The sequence below is a fragment of the Lepidochelys kempii genome, chromosome 3 (assembly GCF_965140285.1).
Source record: "Lepidochelys kempii isolate rLepKem1 chromosome 3, rLepKem1.hap1, whole genome shotgun sequence".
Taxonomy (NCBI): domain Eukaryota; kingdom Metazoa; phylum Chordata; order Testudines; family Cheloniidae; genus Lepidochelys; species Lepidochelys kempii.
In genome coordinates, this window is record NC_136382.1 from 58,907,764 (window position 1) to 58,933,814 (window position 26,051).

The following is a 26,051-nucleotide window of genomic DNA, read 5'->3' on the forward strand; positions in this document are numbered from 1 at the left end:
TTTATTCTGGCCAGTTTCAATCCTTGAATTTTGTGGCTGCTTAGATTGCTCCTGCTGCTGCCAAGAGGAATGGTGGGGCTGTAAAGTGTACTGGCCTTTTAAAAAACGCTATTGTCTTTACATTTTTTAAATAATTAATCAATGTACATTGTTTTGTTCGGGACAGAATTTCACCTATATCCTCATTCTCCAGAGCAGAGTGTTTTAAAAATAGGATTCTGTATTTTAATATACTAAAAAGACGATGGATTGTCCCTTTCCTAGTAAAGTTGTAGTGTAAAAGCAGCATAAAGTTCACAGATTAACTGGTGTTTGTCACTTTAAATGTGATTGTTGTATCAGTTTTATACTACCACTGCTACAGCAATCATTTACCAGGATAAAGCAAAGTGAGGTACAATACACAACTTAAAACCAGTTACACTCTGGTTACAAGTCCTAAAATGTTTGGTTAAATTTGTTACTTAGTATTCAGATATGTTACTAAAGTTACACTGTTCGGCTAAAACAATGAAGTGGAATCCCTGTACTAGGCTGTATTTCCCACTGAATCTTATGTTGTCTTAATTATTATTAATTATTGTAACTCCTAGAAGTCCTAGCCATGGACCAGGACCCAGTTGTGCTAGGCAAACACAGAACAACAGAACAAAAAAGTGGTGCCTACCCATGGAACTTACAATCTAAGTATAAGACAAGAGATGACAGGGAGATATAGGTGAGTGAGTACAAGGACACAATGAGACAATATTGGTCAATACTGAGAGGCTGTGATCTCAGCATACGGGTGGCCTAACAGTTCTCAAATTTTTTGTAGGCATCATGGCAGGAGAGAGATTTAAGGAGGAATTTGAAAGAGGATAATGAGGTAGGTTTTCTCCCAACCATATGGGGCAGTATGGGAGAAAGCACAAAAGTAGTTCTGTTTTGCCCCAAGCAGAAACTCAGCATATGAGGATTCCTCTAGGAACCAGGTTTTTAAAATCAGTTTTCAATACAGTTGGCTTCCTAGTCTTAACTAAAATTAAGTGAAAAACAAAATTGAAATGTACTAGTTTTGATAGGGTTTTGTTGTACCATTTCAGCTCAGACTTGAAATATCCTAGCTTGGTAGTGCTTCAAACCTGGATGGGGATTTGTGTGTAATAAAGACCTCTGACCCCTCCTTAACTGATACCAAGAGTCTGCTGCATCCCTATAGACAGCAGAGGGAAAAGGGGTCCTCAATCCTAGGGCTAGTAGTAGGTCTATCGGAGAAGCCAAATACTGGAAATGTTGCAAAAGAGGTGTCTGCTTTGACTCCATCCACAGCCACGAGCATCCTGGCCACCTGAAACACCAACTCAGGGCACCAAACATCTCACAGCCAAGGAGTAGATGTATCTGTGTCTCCTACCGAGTAGCCACATGTCATGGTCCTCCACGGCCTACTCAGGGTCCTCCAGTGTCCATTCATGCTGAGTGGGAGACACTCCAAAAGTCTCATGTAGGTCAACATCTTTCCTGACTCTGCGCAGCTACCACTGTCTCAGTACCTCCGCTTGGCCCTCTGCCATTGCTGGATCATGGGATGGGGATAATAGAGACATATGGTGAAGTCCTGGCTCCACGAAGTCAGTGGCAAAACTCCCAATAACTTCACTGGAGTCAGGATTTGACTTATAATTACATAGAAGAGAATCCTTTGTCTCTTCTGATGAATATAATGTATTATCAATGTGAGTGTGATTGTTCCTCGGTCCCTTCTTGTTTCTTCTCCTTAAGCTTACAATTGTCAATGATAGTTACTGTGACACTATGACCCTGGTATTCGCACCCTACACACTACTGTAATAATCTTTGTACAAAATATGCCTTTGAAAAATAACAACACACTGATCATTAATATTCTTGCATGATGTATGTATGCGACAGGTATTTAGCACATATTCCTAGCTCTTACGTGTGTGTGAACCAGGGTGGTTCAACAGCAAAGCATTGTGAGGCTCCCAAGGTTAGAGGGTAGGCACAGCCCCTCACAGGGCTGGATTGCACCCCCAACTGACCAGAACGTGACTGTGGTGTCGTTATGCAGGATTTACACACAGTTTGCTATTTTAATGGAAGTTTACCCTTTAAGCACTGGTGAAATAGTTTTAAGTGATTCTCAAGTGCAAAGGCTGAGAACAGTCAAAGAAAGGTTGTAGTTTGATTATTTTCTGTTTGTTTATTTTGGGCAAGGGAAACAGAAGAAAAGAAAGTGTACAAATGAGTAAGAAGCAGAAAAGGTAGGAGGAGCAAAGAAGCAGTTGCTGAGCTCATGAAGCAGCATTTAGAAGAGCTGTGAGCACAGTGTTGTCTGTCAGCAGCTGATCATAAGCAATTGGAGCTAGTGGCCATGTTGTCCACATATGCCATGAGGCAGGATGGAGCACCTGCTCCAAACCTAGGGGCCAGAAGGGATCCCTCTTTCTCCTTTGGGGCACATGCAGGAGATCAAGCAGATGGTTCCTCAGAGATCCAGCAGAGGCAGTGGCAATGGTGAGAAATCCAGAGCTGTGGAGGCTGGAGTGGAAATGGCTACGGGTGGAGGGAAGACAGGTAGAGCTGGAAGCCAGAGTGGGGCTGTAGAGTGGCTGCGGGGTTCAGAGTGGCTGAATCAGGGCTGTCTAACACACAGACATTCAGGGTGTGACCTGCATGCTGGAAGGCTGGTTGGGAGCAGCCCAGGTTGGGACCTACAGCAGCAAAGCATTGTGAGACACCCAGGGTTACAGGGCAGGCAGTGACACAACCCCTCACTATTTTGAATTGCACCCCAGAATGTCACAGGGAACATGATCATATTTCCATATTGAATTGTAAAGTCTGACATTCTAAGCTAGAAGTGAATTTAGCTGACAATCTACCTTTTATGTTTTGCAGTATACAAAAACAATTAGAATGAACTAGTAAAAAATGTACATGTTTTTTAATCTTTTTCTCCTCACAGTAGGCTGAGGGACAACATTAGTAGAGTTAGCTGAAAATGGAAAAATCGTTCCACAAAAAATGTCTCAATGAGGGCTATTAAAATTACTCACTGAGAGGCTGGGGTAAAAGGTACAGTGGTGCAGCACCAGGCAAGAAAAAATCCCTATGGATTTTAAAAGTGAGTTAGCTGTCTAGGCAGCCATACCCAAAGGTGTCTAATCATTTTAGTGAATGAACTGAGGCCAACATTTCCAAACTTGGATAGTTAAATTTAGGTACCTAAATCCATATTTTGTCACTTACGTAGCCTTAAAGACAGAACAGAGGTTTCCTTTTGAACTGAGCTCCCACAGATCACCTTGGAGACCAAGGCTAAATATAGATTTTGGTACCTAACTTTAGGAGCTTCCATTTGAAAATGTTGGCTGCATATTCACCTCTCTTTAGGTGTGGTACAGTGAAACATCTGGCAGTTTCCATAGATTTTAGGAGGCAGTGGGTGCAAAGTTACATGGAGTTCCATCAAACCTGGTTCCTAATGAAAATGGACATTGATTCTAGTATGTAAAAATTACAACACCCCTGTTCTTACTAGGCTTTTTGAAAGCAGCTACAGTCTGGAGGAAAAACACACACTTCCAAACAAGTGCATCCTAATGGAATGATTGTAAACAACAGTTTCAAATGAAACCATTTGACTCAATCCAAAGAAATCTTTAAACACTCTCTCATTGTTTTGTTAAACACTTGGACATGTGCAACATATGCCATTAAAGGCTAATTCCAACGGGGTTTCTTTTAGCTATTGTACATGTTTGACAGAGAATGGTGTTTGCGCTTACTGTTCCCCGGAGAAATTTATATTGATGCTTTATTTTCTCTCTGTAGTGAACCAGATTATGAAATCTGCTGCCAATAACACAAACACTTTACTTGGTGTCTCAGGAGCTCTCCTGCTTTAGCCACTTTACTGCTTTCTCTCTGTAGGCCAAATACAATAAGATAATCCTGGAACACAGTCAGTTGGCAGACACTGACTGTTCATTTTCTCACTAAAAATATAACAAAGAAGATCGATTTAGGTCTACAAACATTTGTGTCACTGCTAATTTAAACCCTTTCATATCATGTGAATTGTTGTTCTGTTCTGATGCAGTGAATGTACAATATATAAATTAACAAGGAAATATTGTCTGAATAAAATTGTATATCAGAGCCTAACAAAACAAAAACAACTTTTCAAATCAGTTTATGGTGATGAGTTCAATCGGCAGCAAAACCTTGTTTTTTGGCAGAAGTTTAATATTCTCAAAAGTTCTGTGTTTCTACAAAAGTTTACAGTTAATTAACCAGAAAACCAAGCTTCTAAAATAGGGTTTTGTCACAATTTTATTTTTTTCGTAACACACACAAAAACCATTTTGAGTGCCCTAGTATATTATTTTCACATTTTAAGAGAGTTAAGAGCCCCATCCTATAGACCTTCCATGCACAAGCTCAGTGGGCTTTCCATACTGAGAGGCTGTGCAGAATCAGGTCCTTAATGTTTTACACTCTTATAGTCCTAGAAAAGGTTAAAGAGCAAGTCATTTTAAATGAAAGTTTACAGGACAAATTTATGAGCCTTTTTCTATGGGAGAGTGCTTATGCTCTACACAACTCTTGTCAAACAATTTTAACAAATTGTCATAACCTTTGTCATATCTCATTTTCTTGCATAAACAAGTCACATTGAAACTATAAATGATGGAAAATTTAATCCACATGGCTTGCATTATCAAAACTGTTAAACTGTATTATTTTCCACCATGTCAGCAGTTGCATTATCTCTTTTAAAGAAAAATTGAAAAGATTACTTTTTAAGGGAGATACCATAGGACCTGGGTAAATATCTCCCCACTCCCAGGTCTGTGCTAGTTGATGTTTTCACTTTCAGTTATTTCTGAATATCCTGGAGCTTGTTATTCCATATCATTATTTGAGACATTCTTTCAACTGACCTCAGGGAATTTACTAGTCAGTGATATTACAAAGTGCAGTGGGACTCACTGGTACTGTTAAGATTCTCCCGTCATCTCTACGTTGACTGTGTACATTTGCTCCAGGATCTAATTTGGCTCCCAGCCTGAGAGCATTATTTTTCCTATACACAAGCCAGTTGGGGGAGTTTAATGGTGTGCATGTGAGGGGCTGTATGCTTGTGTCTGTGCTTGCGTACACACTCCTGTGACTATATAAAATGAGATATTTCAGGCCAGAAAAGAAATGGAATTCCTTATGAAAAGTGTAGCTCACGAAAGCTCATGCTCAAATAAATTGGTTAGTCTCTAAGGTGCCACAAGTACTCCTTTTCTTTTTGCAAAGACAGACTAACACGGCTGTTACTCTGAAACCTTCCTTAAATCATATAGAAGTTAAAGCTGTTGAACTTTCTGCTGATACTGGCTTATCAAACTAGGGGTCAAATATTTGTATTTTAGCCATGTCTTCCCCACTGTTCTATTTGCATGTCTGTCCATCTCTTACTCTTCATCTAGCATGTTCTCTGGGATATTTGTTCTGACAAATGATCTGCTGCTCTAGCCCTGAAAATGCTCTTCTTTCTTATTCTCAGCATCACAATATACTAAAGCCATAAACTAAAATTCCCCCTGCTGCCACCTTCTTGTGGGCATCAGTCCCAAACCCAATGGTCAAATGAAAAAAAAAAACATATTAATGACTTCCTTCCAGTGTTTTTTATTCGCTGTGTGAAAGGGATCCTGATATGCTCATTCATTGTGGAGGGAGATCATCCTATATGTTTAATTTCAGAATTGTAGACACCGAGATCTCCACGTATGATTTAAAGCTGATTTTCTTGCATCTGCTGGTTGTCCAACATCCTCATATTTTTCAAGCTGCTTGATACCGTGATCACTTATTAAACTTCTTTTCATGAGTTTTTCAGAAAGAGTGTGTTGTTCTAGTCCATGACACGTCAGAGGCTGCAAATTAGTTTGTTTTCTCTGCTTACTTTTTTTTTCATCTAGTCCAGACGGATCTTTAATAAATTAACTTTTAAGGATATTCTTTCCATTGTGGTGTGCAGTGAGGATACGATGCTTTCTATGGGTTATTTGCTCAAGGAGAATGAATGGCTGGTTGTGTACCACAGGAGAGAGAGATTTAGGCTTCATGAATTCCATTATGATTGATTGTATCACCTTTGCTTTACTGTCTCCCAGTAGCCCTACATTTTTTCCCAGTATTTCAAAAAGTGATTGTTAGGTTACAACAAAGCAGATTGAGAAGGAATTATAAAATATTCTTGATCTTAGAGGCTGCCCATCCATTTGATATCTTGGACACGAGTTACTTTTGATTTGAAAACAACACAGTGCATTAAAACGAAAAGCATTTATCTGAGCATTTTCCTTATACCCCAGTAAGACAGTTCCATGTCTACTTTAAACCCATAATATCAAGTTCAGCAGCAACAATTACATAAAATTAGCCATTTAGAATATCCATTTGGTAATGCCATCTCCCAACCAGTCCCCAAAATAATAGTCTCACAATCTTGAGTGCATCATTCAACAAAGCCCTTGCTAAGTAACTGTGCAGCCTTTATCTTCCCTTACTGTTGTCTTGCTTATCCCTCACTACATCATGTTACCTCTGTGTATGAGGTGATAATTGGAGCTGGGTTAGATGTGGCAAACTTACAGGGCCATATATTCAAACACTGTTGTCTGATCTGCTATTATACCATTTGCATGTGTAACAAAACCCACATATGCATGCACTAAATTAGTTATTGTGTAACTAAAGAGGTATGGATATGTGTAGTTATCCATCAGATGCCAGAAAGTGTGGGTTTTGTGCATCCAACAAATACCAAACCATATTTTAAAAGTGCCATTTGGAGGTCAATTCCTGCAAGATGCTGAGCCCCTCCTCGGAAGCGCTCAGCACCCTTTGTTGACTTTGGTAGAAGCAGGTATTGGAGGCCCTCAGCTCAGCACTTTGCAGGATCAGGTCCTAGGTATCCACATTTAAAAATCCGAATCATATACAGAATGTATCTAATAATTAATAGGCTCCTGGCTATTTGGGTACTGAATACATATTACAAAGATAGGGGGAATTAAAATATATATATTTACAGGTGATAATTTAAGGTCTCATTTAAACCCTCAAAGAAAGGACATTCAGAATTCGGGCCAGAACTCCATTCTTCAATCCACTGGTTCAAACTTTGCTCTAAATTACTTTTGTGTATTCTCTGAACAATGGAATTAACTCTGAATTTATACTAATGCAACTGAGACCAGAATTTAACACTTTGTTAAGCTAAGAATTGCTGGAGTTTTCAAACTTTTGTTCATCTTGCATACCACATACAATATGCGGCACCACCTAAGAAAATAGAGTGATTTAAAGATAGTTACAACCATGATTCTGAGTATCCCCACTTTTATAGGGTTTATATTAGACCCTGAATAATAATTTAACATAACTTTGGTGATCTAATTATCTAATTATGTCACTTTAACAGATATATTTTTATTATTTACAAAAGAGGTAATAAAGCTGTTTACAGATGTTTTATTTTCTGATTATTTTAATTTTAGTACTAAATTATATAGAGAATTAGCTTTTAAGGGTCTGAGTACCTATTTCATTTATATGGTGATGATACCTGGCTAATGTTTTAAGCATATTTTTAAGTTGAGCATGGTTGGATTTACAAACCACCAGTAAAATGTCAAGATAAAGTAGAGAGCTCTATTGAAAATTAGATAAATGCCGAATTACTGGTTCCTAATTAGCCAACACAAAAAGTTTGAGAGGTGGCTTGAACAAATATGAACACGTTTGAGATTCTGTTATCGTTCATAAGTTGGCCCTTTTTCCATTTAGTATGTACTTTCAGAAGAAAGGAAATAAAATGAAAGGGTCTACATCAAAACTTATTCTGCTGAAACAAAATGGAAGTTGCTGCTTTTGATAAAATACACTATAGCTGTGGCTGAATAATTTTATGGTAACTTGCTGCCTAAGGCATATGTTTTACTGTCTGAAAAGTAAATGCATGAGAGACTAGACCATCTGTTTCCTTCAGCTTGAATCAATATATGGTTCAGATTGAACCACTAGAGGCTGAATATAATTACAGTGCATTTTGGTCTGTCTGTCCTGCACCTGCAATAGCATTCTCTAGACAAACCTCGCTATTCCAGCTCCATGTATTTCAGAACACAATTCAAATACTGGCATTTGAAAGTTCCTTTTTCATCATATAAGGTGTACAAGATGATTGTGCAAGTCCTCATGCAGATCCATTATTCTGTACTTAATCCATCAATGTAAAAATGGGGTATATCAATGCATAGTAAATGAAAACAAGTTCTTATACATTCTGATTATTGCAGTGTTCTGAATACTTCTACCTTACCTGGCCTTAAAGCTGCTCTTTTGCTGTTTCCTCTTGTTGGGAACACTGCAAAGACTTCATCGGATGTTCTGTCTAAGTTTCACCTAGGTAATGTATCATGGTCAGTGGAACTGGAGCCAGAGGATCCAGGTTCCCTGGAGGGACTGTTTAGTGGACACCAGTGGCACAGGGAATGTAGGGACATTAGCCTGGTAGCAAGTCAGCCACACAGACAGAGCAGTGCACAGCTGAGTCAGGAGCAAAGATTGGGTTGCCAGATGTCCAGTTTTCGACCAGAATGCTTGGTCAAAAAGGTAATCTGGTGGCTCCGGTCAGCACTGCTGAACAGGCTGATAAAAGTCCAGTCTGCAGTACAGTAGGGGTAAGGCAGGCTCCCTGCCTGCCCTGGCTCCGCACGGCTCCTGGAAGCAGCCAGCATGTCTGGCTCCTAGACGCAGGGGCCACTGGGGCTCCATGTGCTGCCGCTACCCCAAGTGCTGGCTCCGCAGCTCCCATTAGCCAGGAACTGTGTCCAATGGGAGCTGCGGAGAGCGCCTGTGGATGCAGACAGCACAGAGAGCCTCCTGGCCACGCCTCCGCTTAGGAGCCAGACATGCCGGCCGCTTCTGGGAGCTGCCTGAGATAAGTGTCCACCGGAGCCTGCACTCTGAGTCCTCTCCTGCACCCCAAGCCCTTGCCCAAGCTCTGAGCCCCCTCCTGCACACAAACTCCCTCTCGGAGCCCGCAGATGGAGATCACATCCTGTTACCATAAGTCCTCAGTCCATTTTATTTTGCCTTCCCTGACATGTCTTAGGTTTAGTGTAAGCAACTTATATTACTACATCTCTCAGGGTTGTAGAAAATCCATTCCCCTGAGAGACACAGTTATACTGACCTAACTAACACCTGGTGTAGATCACGCTATGTCAATGGGAGGGCTTCTCTTGTCAACATAGCTACCGCCTCTTGGGGAGGTACCTACAACAAGAGAAGCCGCTGCAGCTTTTAAGTGTAGACATTAGCAAAGAGAGCCAGTGCTTCCGCAGCTCAAAGAATAGTCTTGTCAGCTGCAGGCTGTAATTACAGTGGGTTCACATTGATATGCTTACTCAGGGAAAACTTCCATTGATATCAATGGGACATTTATCTAAATAAAGACAGCAAGAGGGGCATGTGGTGGATTTTTGCCTCTTGAACGTCACTCTCTGAAGGTTGAAATATATATCTGTTATTGGTTTGGGGGTTTTGTGTGGTGGCTGGAAAACTGCCTGCTGGCTGAGGGTGTGAAATGGACTAGTTTGCCCTTCTGCATGTCATAAAATTCTATTGCTTCTCAAATATTTGCTTTTTCTATACTTCGGAAAAGAGTTTATGTGCAGGTTCCTCCTGGAATTGATCTTCTGAGTGGAATTTGTTTTCATTGAGTGTATTAAATGCTATAAAAAGGTGTTTCCTCAGATTTGATTAACAAATATGAAAACAATTCCAGCATGTATCATGCGTGAACACCAGGTTTTCTTAATATCAGTAAACACAGGACACAGTGTAGCAGAAGAGCAGTGAAGTGGTTAATTAAAAACAATTTTCAATATGAAAAGATGCAGTGTGACGTTATGGTTTATATTCTTCATCTCTATTACTTTAGAATGCCAGTATGTCTTGTATAGTCCAAAAAAGGCGCATACCTATGCCTATTCTCTCTAGAGTCCAAACAAACATGTACTTTCTTCCTTGGGTTTGGTTTATTTGTAACTCAAACAACAATTTAAAAAAATATATAAACCTCAGCTATCTGCTAAGCTTGGTTGTTCACTCATTTTCCCAGTAGAACATCCTCTGTCCCAGGCCCTGTTTCTCTCTGCCCCGAGATAGGCTTTAAGCCCCCTGATGGCCTGGGAAAACTGCCTGAATCTTCCTGCCTGTCTAACTCAGTATTAATTGCACTGCATCTTCACGCAGGATTAAAGCACCTGACAGTGGGATGAGTCAGCAAAGAAACCCTGCATCCATATGCAGGGTCCTTTTTCAGCGTGCTGTAGTACAAATGTGATTGACAAATGTTCACAGAAGAGTGGGGTATCGATACTATTGAGGATGATCACTTAGCAAAACAGTATAAGCACTAGTATGCGTAATGCCCAAATGTCTGTAATTTTAAATTATGGCTGTAGTGGCTGTAGCCAGTTTATGGTTGTATGAAGTGAGCTGTTGTCTTGATGCATTTTTAGGGCTTGTCTATGTGATGGGGTAGTGAGCTGCACAGGAGTATGATTCCTAAAGTGCACTAGCATATTGTGCATTGATGGGTGTGCATCAAGCACTGTTTCAAACAGCACTATGATAAAGTGCATTAGGGAACTTTTAGGGTGCTCCAGCAGGGTTAACGTGGACCAATTAGTGCAGAGCACATTAGTGCGCTTTAGAAATCACATCCCTACAGAGCACATTGCTGCACCATGTAAACAAGCCCTTAGAGAACAGGTGTTCACATAACAAAAATACCAGCCTAATTAGCACTCTTAGTAGCAAAGTAAGGATCACAGAGAATAAATTTCCTCATCATTCCTGGCAGAGGTCCCTGGGGCCAATGCTAACCCTTTCATGTACCGTATGTTTTAAGAAACACGCCTGGGAATATGCAAGAATTTCCTTAACTGTATATGATCATTACATCTTCCTTGCGCTACAGCTTGAGTAACTGATTTGTCCGTGCCTTGCACTATCTATGCGTTCTCATTGATATCACAAATTAAAACACGTAAGCTGGGTGTCACAGGGTGGACTGGGCCCTTTAAGAGGGAACTGGTCCAGCCCATCTGTGCCTCACCAACAGCCTCTACAGGGGGCCTGATAGAGAGCTGCTGGTCTCTATAAAGAGCCAGAAGGGAACTGGAAATAGAGGGAGGAAACTTTGGCAGAGTCTGAGAGAGCTGCAATGAGCAAAAGGCTCCTTCAGGAGACCCAGGATCAGGGGGAAAACTTTGGGCCTGGAAGCCAGAAAAAGCTGTAGATACAAAAACCCATAGTAAGAAGCTTGCAAGAAGTGGGGCAGGGCTCTTTATGGGACCCTGAAACAACAGGGGAGCAGCAGAGGGGAGGTTTTGCCTGCTAATGTCTCTGAGCCAGACTCTAAGTAGGAGAGGCTGCTTGAATTATTTTGGGACTTTGAGGACAGCGTGAATTATTTTGAACTTTATTTTAATAAACCAGACCCCAAGAAGGGCTGTTTTGTGAGTTATTGAGGAGGCTGAGGGGAAACTGAGGCAGGGTGCAGCAGAGCCGTCCCTGGCCATGAAGAGGTGCTTGGGAGGCAGCTAGGCCCTGGTATATTGGTCAATCTGCAGAACACTGTACTGATGTTTTTACCAGTGCTGAACTAGTTCTGGGTATAAATAGAGGGCTTTTGTTTCTAGTCCTGTCAATCTGGTAACTCATCTAGATTCCCTTGTTTTAAGTGATAGGCTTAAAATCATACAATACACAAAGTGGAAACTGGTCATTTAAGAAAGTAATGTCCTAAAGGTCTTTACAGTATTGCATTTGGCTCATGTTCTAGAATTGCATCTGTACTTGAGGTCTGTTGCTTTCAACGAAAACATTTAATACAACAAAAAGTCACAATCATCCATTTGCAGCAAAAGATCAGAAAATTACATGTTCAGTATATGTGAATATAGAATAACACGGGGACTACAGTGCTAAGCACAGTGGAAAAATGTTCCTAATTCACAGCTACAGTTTAGCCTGTTGCTTGCCAAATGTCTAGTAACTGTCATCAGAGTAAAAGGGGAAAGTTGCTCCAGCAGCACCTGCATCAGTAGCCAAGGCCAGGCCACTAGAGAAGGAGCAAAGGCTGCTCTGGTGATGAACAAACATTAAGAAGAGGAGATGTACATAGAAATGGAGAGGTAGACCACAAGACGAAAATAAAGGTGGAAAGTTGACAACAGGAAGGGGGAGCTGAGGGCAGCAGTAACAGACTGTAACAAAGTGAAGGAGAAGTGCAGTTCCAACAAGGGGAAGGGAAGGGAAGTAAAAACAATACAGAAATGTAGAAAGCAACAGCCAGGGCGTATTCGTAGATGTACAGTTAGGCAAATTTTGACGCGGAGGCTGTGAACTTGATTCTCCACTCACTCACATGAGGTTTATGCAGTGAGTGTAACTCAACTGATGAGCAGATACAGCAGAGATGATAGCCAATGCCATATAAACATCTATACAGACAGATGTCTGGAAGATTTCAATGACGTTATTCCCGATTACACTGCTTGGAGGGAGAATCTGACCCCATAAATTCTATTGTGGGGCTACACAAACTACTTGAACTTTATTCTTCTGGTTTGTTACGTACCCAGAACATCCAATAGAACTCCATCCGTCATATGCAATGTAGTTGTAGCTGTGTTTGTCCCAGGATATTAGAGAGACAAGGTGGGTGAGGTAATATCTTTTATTGGACCAACTTCTGTTGTCTCTCTCAGTCAGAGAAGTTGGTCCAATGAAAGATATTACCTCACCCACCTTGTCTCTCCATGAATCATAGTTATGTTATTTATTCTGCTTATACAGAGCCAAAGCCTGAAGTTCTTACTCTGTTAATAATCAGACCTTATTCAGGAAAAACTCCATGGAAATTCTTATGGAATAGGGTCTGAGTATTAACATAGTAAGGACTTCAGAATTTGACTCTTATTCAATATCTACTTAAAATGCAATACAAAATTTCATTATAGAAATACTAATACAACATTTTGCTTAAAAATGCCAATTGCAAAGAAAAATATAGCAAATTATTTTTGTGAGTCAACCAGTTTACAGAAAGTCATCTTGTTATACTTTGGATACATTTTGTAGAGAGTTGTCTGCATCATTAAGATCATACTAGCTCAGAAGTAATATATAATTAGCTTCTTATACATTAATTTTATATGACATATAACTCAAACATATACTCTACATTTATCTGTGTCATCTGCAATAAAAAAAATCTCAGAATACACTGCTGTTCAAAATCTCATAATGTGCAGTAAGCAGGGGCTGCCTATTTGTCCTCTAGAAATCCATGTCTTAGAAATGGCAATCCAAATTTCCCCTGCAATTTTGCCATCATTTTGTTATACTATTAAATGTAATAGTTTCCTTCCTTGAATCTTGGTCTGTGAATACTCAGCTCTAACTTGAATAGTCAGCTTGTGGCCGAGATAGATCTTTCCTTTCTTTGACTGGAAAAATACTTAGTGAGGATTTTGCATCAGGTTTTATTTTCTCTTTTCAAAATGTGATAATTTTCAAATGACATCTTACAGTCATAGCATCAGGGGATGTGCCCAATTGCCATACATGGCAGTGAGACACAGAGTCTGTGACTTTGCTGTCTTTGACCTACCTTAGGTGGCACTGGAGAAGTCTTGTGGCAAATATCAAGGGATCTTTCAGATTATGGAAAAGCCTAATTGATGGTCGTTCTTCAAAACCCCTAAGACTAGTAGAGCTGTGTGAATAAATGATTTTTTTTTTTTGAGACAGTGGCTGAACTGGAAAAAAATGTTTTGGTCAAACAAACAAAACGTTTGGTTTCTTTTGGGAGTGTTTTTTTCACCTTACAAAAAATAAAAATAAAATGGAAGAAAAATTTGAAACAAAAACTCATTTGGAATCAAAGTGGAAATATTCAGGTTCAAAAATGGTGAAACAAAATGTTTGACTTTTTCAGAATTACTTTTTTCGACCAGAACAATTTGGCAAATTCAACCCACATTTTAAAAATATTTTGAGCAACCCAAATCTGTGGGGGGGTTTCCCATTAAAAAACATTTTGTTCAAAAAAATATCACCCAGCATTAGACACTAGTTTAGAATGGATATATTTCCCAGATTGGAGCACCAAGAGGTAGCTCATGCATCTCATGGAGAAAGATTCTTGTGTTATTTCCTTTAATTCTATTACCCTTTATTTATATTTCTGTTTAGAAACTTGTAAATGTATAAATACTGTATATAATTCTACCAAAATTCCTTTGTTACTTAACACAATATAGTGCCATTTTATTAAATGCTCCTATTTGTGAAATGCAGAATTGATGGACATATTTATTCACTGTTCTTAATTCTTTAATATTCTTTTCTTTTTCAGTTTTCTTCTTGTATTTGGTTGCTTGATTTTGTCAGTGTTTTCTACCATTCCTGAGCATGCAAAACTTTCCTCTCGTTGCCTCTTCATTCTGGTAAGTCTAATTTATGAATACAAGACAATTTCACAGCCACATTAAGTATGTTAAACTCTATCTCACTTTAGACAGAGATAGGTAATTTATGCTTTAAATTTTTTTTTCATCAACAAGGTGAAAGAATCAAAATAGGCCCATCATAAACAAAAACCTGACAGAATCACTGTTTCCCTTGGGACTTATTCTACATAAGGAAGTGTTAACAAACACTTGATTGTATCTTTTTTCTCCTCTTGAGACGTGCCATACTTCACTAATAGTTCTTCTGCAGCTTGGCTGATAAAGCATGAAAGACCTTTGATACTGCTCTTGTCACTGAAAGTCAGTATGTGACAAGAGATAGTGAGCTACTACAATCTTTCTTTATACTTAAACAGGAAATAATTTTGGTACTTTAGATACCAGTGTGTTAACCAATGTGTTAACTGTTGGTAAATACTGATTTTTTATGGTAGGATAGGGTAGGGTAGAGTAGCTTCATGACTTTCTCGTTAAGTGCTTTTCTACTATATTTTCCTCTTGTTTCCTTTAGCTTGTGATTTAAGTATAGTGAATTTAATCTAGAAAACTGCTTAACGTTATTATGATTGGTAAACTGGTGCAAGCAAATAATGTTTTAATATGTCCAAATGTAAAGTTATACATCTACAGACAAAGATTGTAGGCCACATTTACAAGGTGAAAAGAAAAGGAGTACTTGTGGCACCTTAGAGACTAACCAATTTATTTGAGCATAAGCTTTCATGAGCTACAGCTCACTTTATCGGATGTAGCTCACGAAAGCTTATGCTCAAATAAATTGGTTAGTCTCTAAGGTGCCACAAGTACTCCTTTTCTTTTTGCGAATACAGATTAACACGGCTGTTACTCTGAAACCTGTCATTTACAAGGTGGGAGATTCTCTCCTGGAAAGCAATGATTTTGAAAAAGATTTGGGGATGATGGTGGATAATCAGCTGAACTTGGGCTCCCAGTGCAATGCTATGGCCAAAAGGTCTAATATGTGTATTGGATGCATAAACAGGTGACCCTGTTGTAAAAGTAGAGAGGTTATTTTATCTCTGTATTTGGCACTAGTTTGACCGCTGCTGGAATGTTGGGTTCAGTTCTGGTGTCCACAGTTCAAGAAGAATATTGATAAAACTGGAGAGGGTTCAGAGAAGAGCCACAAGAATGATGAAAGGATTAGAAAACAGACACACAGAGCAAAATCTATTTCACTTAACAAAGAGAGGGTTAAGGGGATGACTTGATCACAGTCTGTGAGAACCTACAGGGGAGCATATAATTCATAAAGTGCTCTTCAAACTAGCAGTTAAACATATAACAAGATTTAGTGGTTGGAAGCAGATGCTAGACAAATTCAGACTGGAAATAAGGCGCACATTTTTCACAGTGAGGGTAATTAACTATTGGAACAACTTATCAAGGGTTGTGGTAGATTCTTCATTACTGGCAATTTTTAAATCAAGACAGACCATATCTTTTAGAAAAATATCCTGTCTTAAACAAGCATCATTTTGAGAAAGTTCTATGGCCTGTGTTATACAGGAGGCAAACTAGATTGTCACAATGTTCCCTTCTGGCCTCTAAACCCTTCTTGCTGGGTCAATGATAGCCAGTGGGGGTACACTGGTGTTAATTTAAAAAGTCACCAGACATCACAGTTATTGATGGTTATTTTGTATTCCAAGGACACGGACATATTGCGGCATGTTGGGTAGGCTCCGCTGCATGGCAACTGTTGACAAATGTCGACTTTTTGATGCAGTCACTGTATGTGCCATTACTGATTCTCATCATAACAATTCTTAAGTAGTTAAGGAGTGGGCTGGCTAATTGATGCATGGTAATTTCCAGTGCAGTTACTTTAGTGATTTCAGATACCCTCAAAAATCAGTTAATAATGATAGCATTCAGATCCTGTTCCCTTATTTACTGATTTGAGCAACACCATTGTAATGAGTTTGTTTTGACATCCTATAATTGATGTTGTTAATGTAATTATTCAACTACTCTTAAAACAGTCTCTGTTTGCAATGAGTTCACCCTGAAATGTTACTGTAGAACACCTTTCTGGGGTCCTACATTTACTCTCAGAGATCTGTTCAGGTGCAGTGAGATCTGCTCATAAGATTTAAGCAATAAGGCCAGATCCTCAATGATGTAAATCATTATAGCTTCACTGATTTGGACTACTGTGTAACTGTCCAATCCTGCAACCCCTCCTATCGTTTTGGATTTTAGAGTCTAACCAAGTCTCTCTGTCTCTCGTATGATCCTGAACAATTCAGAATGTAGAAATTAGGACATCTGTATATTAGAGTGATGAGCTTAATAGAAGTGGATGGCTAATCTGTGAGGCATTAATACTAGTTGTAGTCGTCTGATCCAACATTTCTATAGACTATCCCTATGTGTTTGTAGAACCTGTTAGCAAGAATAGGTCCTGAGATGAGAAATTTTTACAGTTCCTGCTGTGGCTCTCTAATGGAGAAAGTATAAGGTCCAGGAGCAAACTGAAACTTAAACTAGTTCATTCCTGTTTGCTGGACCACATGTTCTTTCCTTCATTTGCTGACTCATTAGTTAAAGGTAGCAAGTCTAGCAATGCAGATTTGCAACGACATAATAATACTACAATTCAACACTAATGTTTCAGCAATCATTTTGACTACGTAAACACACTGATTGTGGTGTTGAGTGCCACCAATTCTCACAGCCCCTTTACTTGTAATGATTCACAAAGTTCTTGCAAATGTTCCGCTTACACAACTTACCACAGACAGTTATATTAAATATCAAAGAACTGTTTCTTTCGTACTGAAGAGATACACCATCCCATATTTCTTTTCTAATGAAGTAAAGTACAACACTCTGTGGAGCTGCCTGCTGGAACTGCATGAACAAACTGCTTCATGGACTTATTCCAGATGGTATTGAAGAGCCACCCTAATTTGCTACCATAAAACAAAAACAATAATGTTCCTCACACTCATATCTGTGGTTTTTGCCATATTCTGCCTTGCACTGGTACCTGTTTTTTTGTTTTGTTTTGTTTGTTTTACTTATTTTAGCTGCTACTAGCAAGGTGAAAGAGAAGAGGTAAATGTAGGTAATCTTTTCTACACTGGCAAGTTTTGTCGCCAAAAACTGCCTTTTGGCGACAAAACAGCAAGAGCATACACACTACAATGGGGCTTTTGTCACGAAAAATGCCCAGTTTTGGTGACAAAACACTTCCACCCCTATGAAAGACTTTTGTCTTTTTTTCCCTCCCTTTCTTGTCAACAAAGAGCCAGTGTAGACACTGCTGATTGTTTTGTCGACAGAACTGGCTTCCGCCAGTATCCCACAATGCCTTCCCTGATTGCTCTGCTCAGTGTTTTGATCTCTGATGCCCTGCAGGTATATGCCCCTCCTCTTTCAAAGCTCCGGGAAGTATATGTGTGCTGCTCCGTTTGGGGAACAAAAAAAGAGCAAATCATTGGAATGCTCCTGTCCTGCCCTGCAGGCTGAGGAATGGCATAGCAGCAGGCAGACTGGGACACACTGCTATGCCATTCCTCAGCATGGACATCTCGCAGAGCTACTCATGATGCTGCTCTTGGCCTCTGAGGGAGCTGTGGGAGAACTGGGAGAGAATCCCAAGATGTGCAGCGATCAGCTCTTCCTTCCCACAACACTGCACTGTGGGATATATACCCATGGTGCATTGCTCACCCTGTCGATGAGGGTGTCCCCAATGTGGGCATGATCTATCGACCGAGGGAGCAAGCATGAACACCCTTTGGCGATTTTTGTTTTGTCGACTTTGGGATGTTGACATAAGTTTTGTCAACAAAACTTGGTGAAGTAGAGAAGCCCCTAGTCTCCACCTCCTCACTACAAAGGCCAGAGATGCTGAGGGACTTGTCTTCTTTCCCACTCCTCCTACATGGCTGGGATGGTATGACTATCTGCTAGGCAGAGGTAGGAGCAAGTTGACATCTGTCACAGACAAGAAATAGCAAGAAAAACATTGCTATATACATTTACACTCTCTCTCTCTCTCTCTTTCTCTTTTAACTTGGGACTCCTGAAAACAGCAGCTGGGTTGGATGGGTTGAAGATTTAAAACATCTCCATTGACATCAAGCTTCAAAAATTTTTCAAGAGAATTGAAAATCTAAAGTACACAAGTCTCCCCAAACAGCTCTTATTTACTTCACTTTCTGGAAATAATAAGCCTAAACAAAGGAAAAGAAAGCATCAGACATCTCCTTATACCTCCTTATCACAATCATCCTTTAATCTCTCTGCACACAGTTTATGGCACTTGGATCTGACTACTGATGTATTCTACACAGACAGTAGAATAAATTCTCCTCCAACATTAAAAAAGCCACAGGCAATTTAAGAATCCAACCAACACAGCAGGAAAATAATCCTTGGCGTATTACTCGTCTTCTACATGCACAACAACTACTGGCACTGTATCAAATAGTAAAAGTTTGTTGCCGGCACCCAGTGCCGAGAGGCTGAACAACAGCTTGAGTTGGTTCGTTACCCGGTGTGCTACACCCAATAATCACAACGGGGTGGAGAAGCAGAAAAGTTTATTCGAAGCTTCAAATAGGTACAGGGAGATTTGAATCTCAAATCCTGTACACAGAGCAGGAAGTTACACAGGCTTTTATACATCCTTTTTCCCAGCATACTTATCCAATAGCAAGCTGCCCCAAGTATCCATATAGCCAGCCAATCCAGTTCCCAGCTAGTTCCCTGCTTCTCTGTATCATTTGTTAAACTATACATAAAGCTGCTTTATTCAGCATTGTTCTTCCATATCTGCCCTGTTTGGCCTTGTTTAGTTTCAGGCAGTCTGACTCTGCAGCATATTGTTGCAGATTCTCAGCATAACTGCTGTGTGTGCCTCCAGGCAGGGGGGCCGAAGACACTTGGGCCTAGTACGCAGAGCTGCTGCGAGTGCCTGCAGGCGGGAGGGGAGGCCAAGGACACCTGGGCCTAGTGCAAGGGGGCTTCATCGACACTCGTGGTCTTCCATCCCCTCGAGTTACCTAGTGGCCATGCCCCAGTGTCCCCAACAAGTTGAAGAAGCAAAACTGAGCATGGGAAGGCAAAAGTCAAACCTTTTGGGGAAGCTAGCCAAGAAAATAAATCTGGCACAGAGAACTGTTTTCTCTCATGACCAAACTCTATATATTTTAAGAAATCTTACAACACACAGCAAGATTTGTCACTGGTATTTGTAGAGCTAGTGGTTGATTTTCTCTGTGAATGACTTTTCAGCTGAAAATGAAGTTTCTACTCTACAGCTGGACTACATCTCCCATGATACAATGCAGTCTCCCCTCTAATTGAGCAGTGTGGTGCATCATGGAAGTCACAAAGCTGTGGGGGCATCCTGGGAGATATAGTACAGCCAGGGAGACCAATCCCTAGGGGACAATGGGGGCATCAGGCATCTGAACTACAACTACCTATGAGACAATGTGCATTATCAGGAAATGCAATTTAATGTTGAACTTACTTGAAACCAAATGTTTTGGGTTAGTTCAACAAACCAAAATGAAATATTTCTATTCCAGAATATCAAAATGTTTTGATTGAAAATGTCAAAATGAAATGTTTAATAACTTCTACATCGAAATTTTAGAAAGTTTCATTCTGCCAAAAATTTTAATATTTCAACTCTTATCCCAATTCTGGACAAAAACAAATGTTGAAATATCAAAATTTCTCATGCAATGGATATTCCAATTTGCACTCAGCTCTACTTATTCACTTTCATTAGCACCTTCCTACAAGAGTAGCCCCATTCATATCAACGAAAGGGACTGAGCAATCAGAGCAACAAAAATAATTTTAGACGTTTTAGTGAAAAATAATGTTGCAAAAATTGTAAATCTGTGTCTATGCACAAAAATATATATAGGACCACTGCACTCAGTGCACCTCTGGATGAAATAGCATTTATAACAAGCTGTAGTATAGAATTCATTACTTGCACTTATCTTCTTTCTGTGACCTGTGGTATATAGCTAATACACCAACCATTATTAAACCATAATGTGATATTTAATCTGAATATTAAACTCTTAGCTCCCATTACGTTTCCTTTGCATGATAAAATAAGTCATTGTGTATTAGTGTTTTCATTCTATATGTACATATTGTTTGATTCTTTTGTTGTTGTTGTTATATAAGGCAAAATCATCTCTAGCCCTAATGTGGCTATGCCAGGGCCTCATCCTGCCTCCCTGCATGGGCGCAGTACTGCTACATAGATCACAGCTGTTAGTCCCCTGTAGAATGTAGCTTCTGCACTTTCACAGCCCCCCTCTTCCCCTGCCCCCCCTGAGAGCCAGTGTGCAAAAGGAAGCAGTTGTGTATTGTGACGTAGGCAGTCAAACTTAGTGGTCAGGGCAGTGGTGGTCAGAGCAGGAGTTGGAAACCAGGAACCAGAGCTAGGGTTCAAAGCCAGAGACAGAGTCTGGTCTAAGCCAGAGTCAGTAGCCACGGGTGTGGGTACAGATGCAGGGATCTGGAGCAAGGCAGATGGGCAGGAACTAGGAACAAGACAGAGGTTTGGAACAAGGCAGGAAGGCAGGGCTCAGGATTTGGGTGGAAAGTCAGGGTCCAATGTAGTAACCAGCCCAGGATATTAACTAGTTACTCATACAACTTCCTGTGGCTCCTTCTGGCTTAAATGGTGAGTTTGAACCAATCACGGGGGCCAGATATCTCCTCCAATAGTGGGTGGTGCCTCTGGTGAGCTAGGGTGAAATAGCTAAAACTCTCTGCTGCTGCCAGCGAGCTGGTAACTTCTCTTTGAAGACTGCCTGGGGACCAGGGGACATGGCTTGAGACCCACAGTCCTTCACAGCAGAGAGCCAGGGCTCAACCCCTATTACACTCCTGTAACTGGAATGCGCTAGGCACAAATGGAGAAGTTACCTACCCTTCAGAACTACAGTAAGTGATTTACTCCACCAAAGTAAGAGCTGAGGAGGAGAAGAATTGTGAGCTGGAGTCATAATCCCTCCTCAGTGTTCCTTCTACAATAATAACTTGTGTACTGGAAGTTTTAAATGAAGGTCAAATGTTACACATAAGGCTAGAAAAAATTCCCCATTCTTACATGTTCACAAAGACAAGCATCATTCCACAGGGCAAAGATAAAGATGGGCAGGAGAGCCAGGAGTCTTGTGTTTGGGCTCTTGCACTATCCTGGAATTACTTTACTTAGCTTGCCCTCAGCAGAGAGCCTGATAATGCTCATTAGTGAGATAGAAAAGTCTTCTGACTTTAGCAAGGCTGAAATTATGTCCAGAAATAGTGCATCTATTAAAGAGGAATGTAGGTAATTTTTCCAAGTTTGTTTTTACTAACACTTTTTATTAGGATATTTCGAAGATTTTTATATATAGCACATCACAAGCCTTCTCCTGTATTCCTTCCACATTTAAAATTCCTATCAATTTAGTTCAGAGTTACAGTACAAGAAATAAGAAAAGGAGTACTTGTGGCACCTTAGAGACTAACCAATTTATTTGAGCATGAGCTTTCGTGAGCTACAGCTCACTTCATCGGATGCATGCCGTGAGCTGTAGCTCACGAAAGCTCATGCTCAAATAAATTGGTTAGTCTCTAAGGTGCCACAAGTACTCCTTTTCTTTTTGCGAATATAGACTAACACGGCTGTTACTCTGAAACCAGTACAAGAAATGCTAGCTTAGGCCTGTCTTTTGCATTGTTTGTCATACCTTACCTTACAGTGATATCCATCTGTTTTTTCCAGGTGGATCTGTATAAGAAATTAATTTGAATCTGTTTCTAGTAGTGTCTGTATTTTGCATTTACCACAAATTAGATGTATTTATACATCATACAATGTTAGAATTAGAGTCCCAAATTAAGACACCATTCCTGCAAAGACTTACGTATGTGTATAACTTTGCAAATGTGAGTAGTCCCATTGATTTTAGTGGGGATACACATGTGCTTATGTGTTTGTAAGTTTGAGGCCTAAGAAAATGATTTTGTGTCCTAGACACAAATTCTCCCGGCAGAAATAGCTCCACGAGAGATGAAAGGGAAGCTGGCATATACAGGTTGTGTTTGAGGCCACCTTCTTCTTAGACCAAGGGCACTTATGTCAGTCCTAAATGAAAGCCAAGTAAATGCTTCTGATATTGTGGCTTATACTATTAGAGGCTAGTAGAGGTTGTTTGTCCATCATGGGAAAGTACAAAGAGGATGAGCATTGATTACGTAATAGTAGAAGCACTGACTACAAACTATTTAAGATGGAAGAGTGGGCAAAAGGGGAGAAGGATGGTATTACATATGAAAGATACCATTACCTGTTTTAGATTTATTGCCAGCTCAGAAGCAACGGATCTTGAATGGTTATAGATCAATGTGCTAATTGATAAAACACAAGATGGGGTCTGTTACAGGCCACCAAATCTGCCTAGAGATCAGGACGAGTGGCTCTGTTAGTATCTATAATTATCATGGAAGTCTTCATCCTGCGGAACATACATTTGAGATCACATGTTGCCACTAGTAAAATGTCTTTGGACTTTCTAACAGAAAAGGTATTGTACAGAACATAGGGTAATTAAATATTAAACCTGTTTCTCACACATAAAGATGAAATTGATCCCTGGACTAAAAATTAGTCGTCTGTATATAAACAAGGATGACTTAAACTGGTTGAAATTCACAATTTCGTGCACAACACAGATTCCAATATTTGCTTTTGTCACAAATTAGAGTGAAAAGTTGAAGATTCAAAGTTACCTGCAAAACAACATTTCTGAAAAAATGTTTTAGAAATATCAAAATATCAAAATGATTTGTTCTGATAAGGTTGGAGCACTTCATTTAACTTTATAATATGCTAGCCAAAATAAAATACTTCAACATTATTGAAATGAAGCATTGTCATAAATATAAAGGGAAGGGTAAACCCCTTTGAAATCCCTCCTGGCCAAGGGAAAGCTCCTCTCACCTGTAAAGGGTTAAGAAGCTAAAGGTAACCTCGCTGGCACCTGACCAAAATGACCAATGAGGAGACAAGATACTTTCAAAAGCTGGGAGGAGGGAGAGAAACAAAGGGTCTGTGTCTGTCTGTAGTCGTCTTGGCCAGGGACAGAACAGGAATGGAGTCTTAGAACTTTTAGTAAGTAATCTAGCTAGGTATGTGTTAGATTATGATTTCTTTAAATGGCTGAGAAAAGAATTGTGCTGACTAGAATAACTATTTCTGTCTGTGTATCTTTTTTGTAACTTAAGGTTTTGCCTAGAGGGGTTCTCTATGTTTTTGAATCTAATTACCCTGTAAGATATCTACCATCCTGATTTTACAGGGGGGATTTCTTCATTTCTATTTACTTCTATTTTTATTAAAAGTCTTCTTGTAAGAAACTGAATGCTTTTTCATTGTTCTCAGATCCAAGGGTTTGGGTCTGTGGTCACCTATGCAAATTGGTGAGGCTTTTTATCCAACATTTCCCAGGAAAGGGGGGGTGCAAGTGTTGGGAGGATTGTTCATTGTTCTTAAGATCCAAGGGTCTGGGTCTGTAGTCACCTAGGCAAATTGGTGAGGCTTTTTACCAAACCTTGTCCAGGAAGTGGGGTGCAAGGTTTTGGGAAGTATTTTGGGGGGAAGGACGCGTCCAAACAGCTCTTCCCCAGTAACCAGTATTAGTTTGGTGGTGGTAGCGGCCAGTCCAAGTACAACGGGGGGAATATTTTGTACCTTGGGGAAGTTTTGACCTAAGCTGGTAAAGATAAGCTTAGGAGGTTTTTCATGCAGGTCCCCACATCTGTACCCTAGAGTTCAGAGTGGGGGAGGAACCTTGACAAGCATTTTGATAACTTTTTGTCAAAAATATTGAGGAAATCATCACACTCTTATGAAATGTTTAGATTTCAGCGAATTAGCATTTCCAACACAAAAAAAATGTTCCATCAGAAAATTTTCGACCAGCTTTAATCCTGACTTCATTACAGCCATCGTATGCAAATAGAATACAGGCCCCATTATTAATATACAGACTTAAAAGGGCCGATTTCCCCAAACTAAAAATAATTAGACGCAATGTAGAGTAGGAGAAAAATAAACAGAGAAGTGTAAATGAAAATTTGGAGTTTCCTCAGGACACTCTAATAGATGCACCAAAAGCCACAGTTCCTTAGTCATGACAAAAAGGCTGCTTTGAGAAAAAAAACTATCAACTTGGATAACAAGGGATGCAAAATCAGCAATTAATAAATAATAAGAATAATTAAATAAATCGAAATATAGAAAAAAGGGGAGGTTGATGGTGCAACATCATTGCTGTCAGTTGGCAAAGGGGTCTGACTGTTCTTTACAAGTAACTGCTGTCTCAGTCCTGACAAACTCACCACACTTAATACGCTGCATTCATGATATTTTCCATAAAGGGTAGCTTGTGAGGTCTCTACTGAAAGCTTGTAACTTATCAATACTCATAATTAAGGCAAAGATTTAGTCACGGGTATTTTTAGTAAAATTATGGACACTAAGCAAAAATTCATGGCCCATGACCTGTCCATGACTTATACCATAAATACCCCTGACTAGATCTTAGGGGAGAGCAGTACTGCTAGGGGGAGCCAGCGGGGCAGCTGTTGACAGGGGATGGCCATGCCCTGGGAGGCCTGCAGCTTAGGGTGGGGGCCGTGTCCCAAGGCTGGTGGCACCAGCTGCTGGGGACAACCGAACAGCAGCTGCTCAGGCTGTCCCCAGGGTCAGCCGCATTGGCCACTGCTCGGGCGGTCCCCGGGACCACCTGAGCAGCTTGGGTGGCCCTGGCATCATCACACTGGCCACTGTACAAGTCACAGAGGTCGTGGAAAGTCACGGAATCTGTGACTTCCGCGACCTCTTTGACAGACACGGAGTCCTACTCAGAATCATCGCAAGATGTGTACAGGTAATATTTAAGGAATTATGTAACTATGTTGAAAACTATGCCTTATGGTCTTGGAGTAGAAATTGGTCACCAGGGAATCATATGTCTCAGTGATGGGCCATTCAAGTGGGAGGGATCTGTTGCCCCTCCCTAATTCAGTTTATCACAGGGTGGAGAAAGACACTCTGCATCCATTTCACTGAGGAGACATCTTGCTGGGTAGGAGTGTTTCATAAAAGATTGGATCCAGCCTCCTGTGAAGCCAGCCAGCTCTACAACAGGCTGAACTTTGGTGTGGAAGTGGGGGACCTACTTTATTGGTAACTATCAATAAGTGTAGGCCCTAGTTACGTTTTATGATTTTATTTTGTATTGTAACCATTTGTTTCCATCACTCTTGCTTGTTTCTAGTGGAATCTCTGTTTTTTCTTAAATAAACGTAACACCACCAAGTGCAAGATAAGCCAAGTGACATCATTTGTACTGTTGGAATCAA

At 40.2% G+C, this 26,051-nt stretch overlaps 1 protein-coding gene across 1 annotated transcript in view; it reads left to right on the forward strand.

Moving 5' to 3' along the window:
- KCNQ5 (potassium voltage-gated channel subfamily Q member 5) overlaps positions 1-26,051 on the forward strand; it is a 531,162-nt gene that overhangs the window by 369,461 nt on the left and 135,650 nt on the right. The window contains exon 2 of the mRNA XM_073336454.2: positions 14,510-14,600. Within this exon, the coding sequence (XP_073192555.2) occupies positions 14,510-14,600 (91 nt within the window). The remainder of the gene's footprint in view (positions 1-14,509; positions 14,601-26,051) is intronic.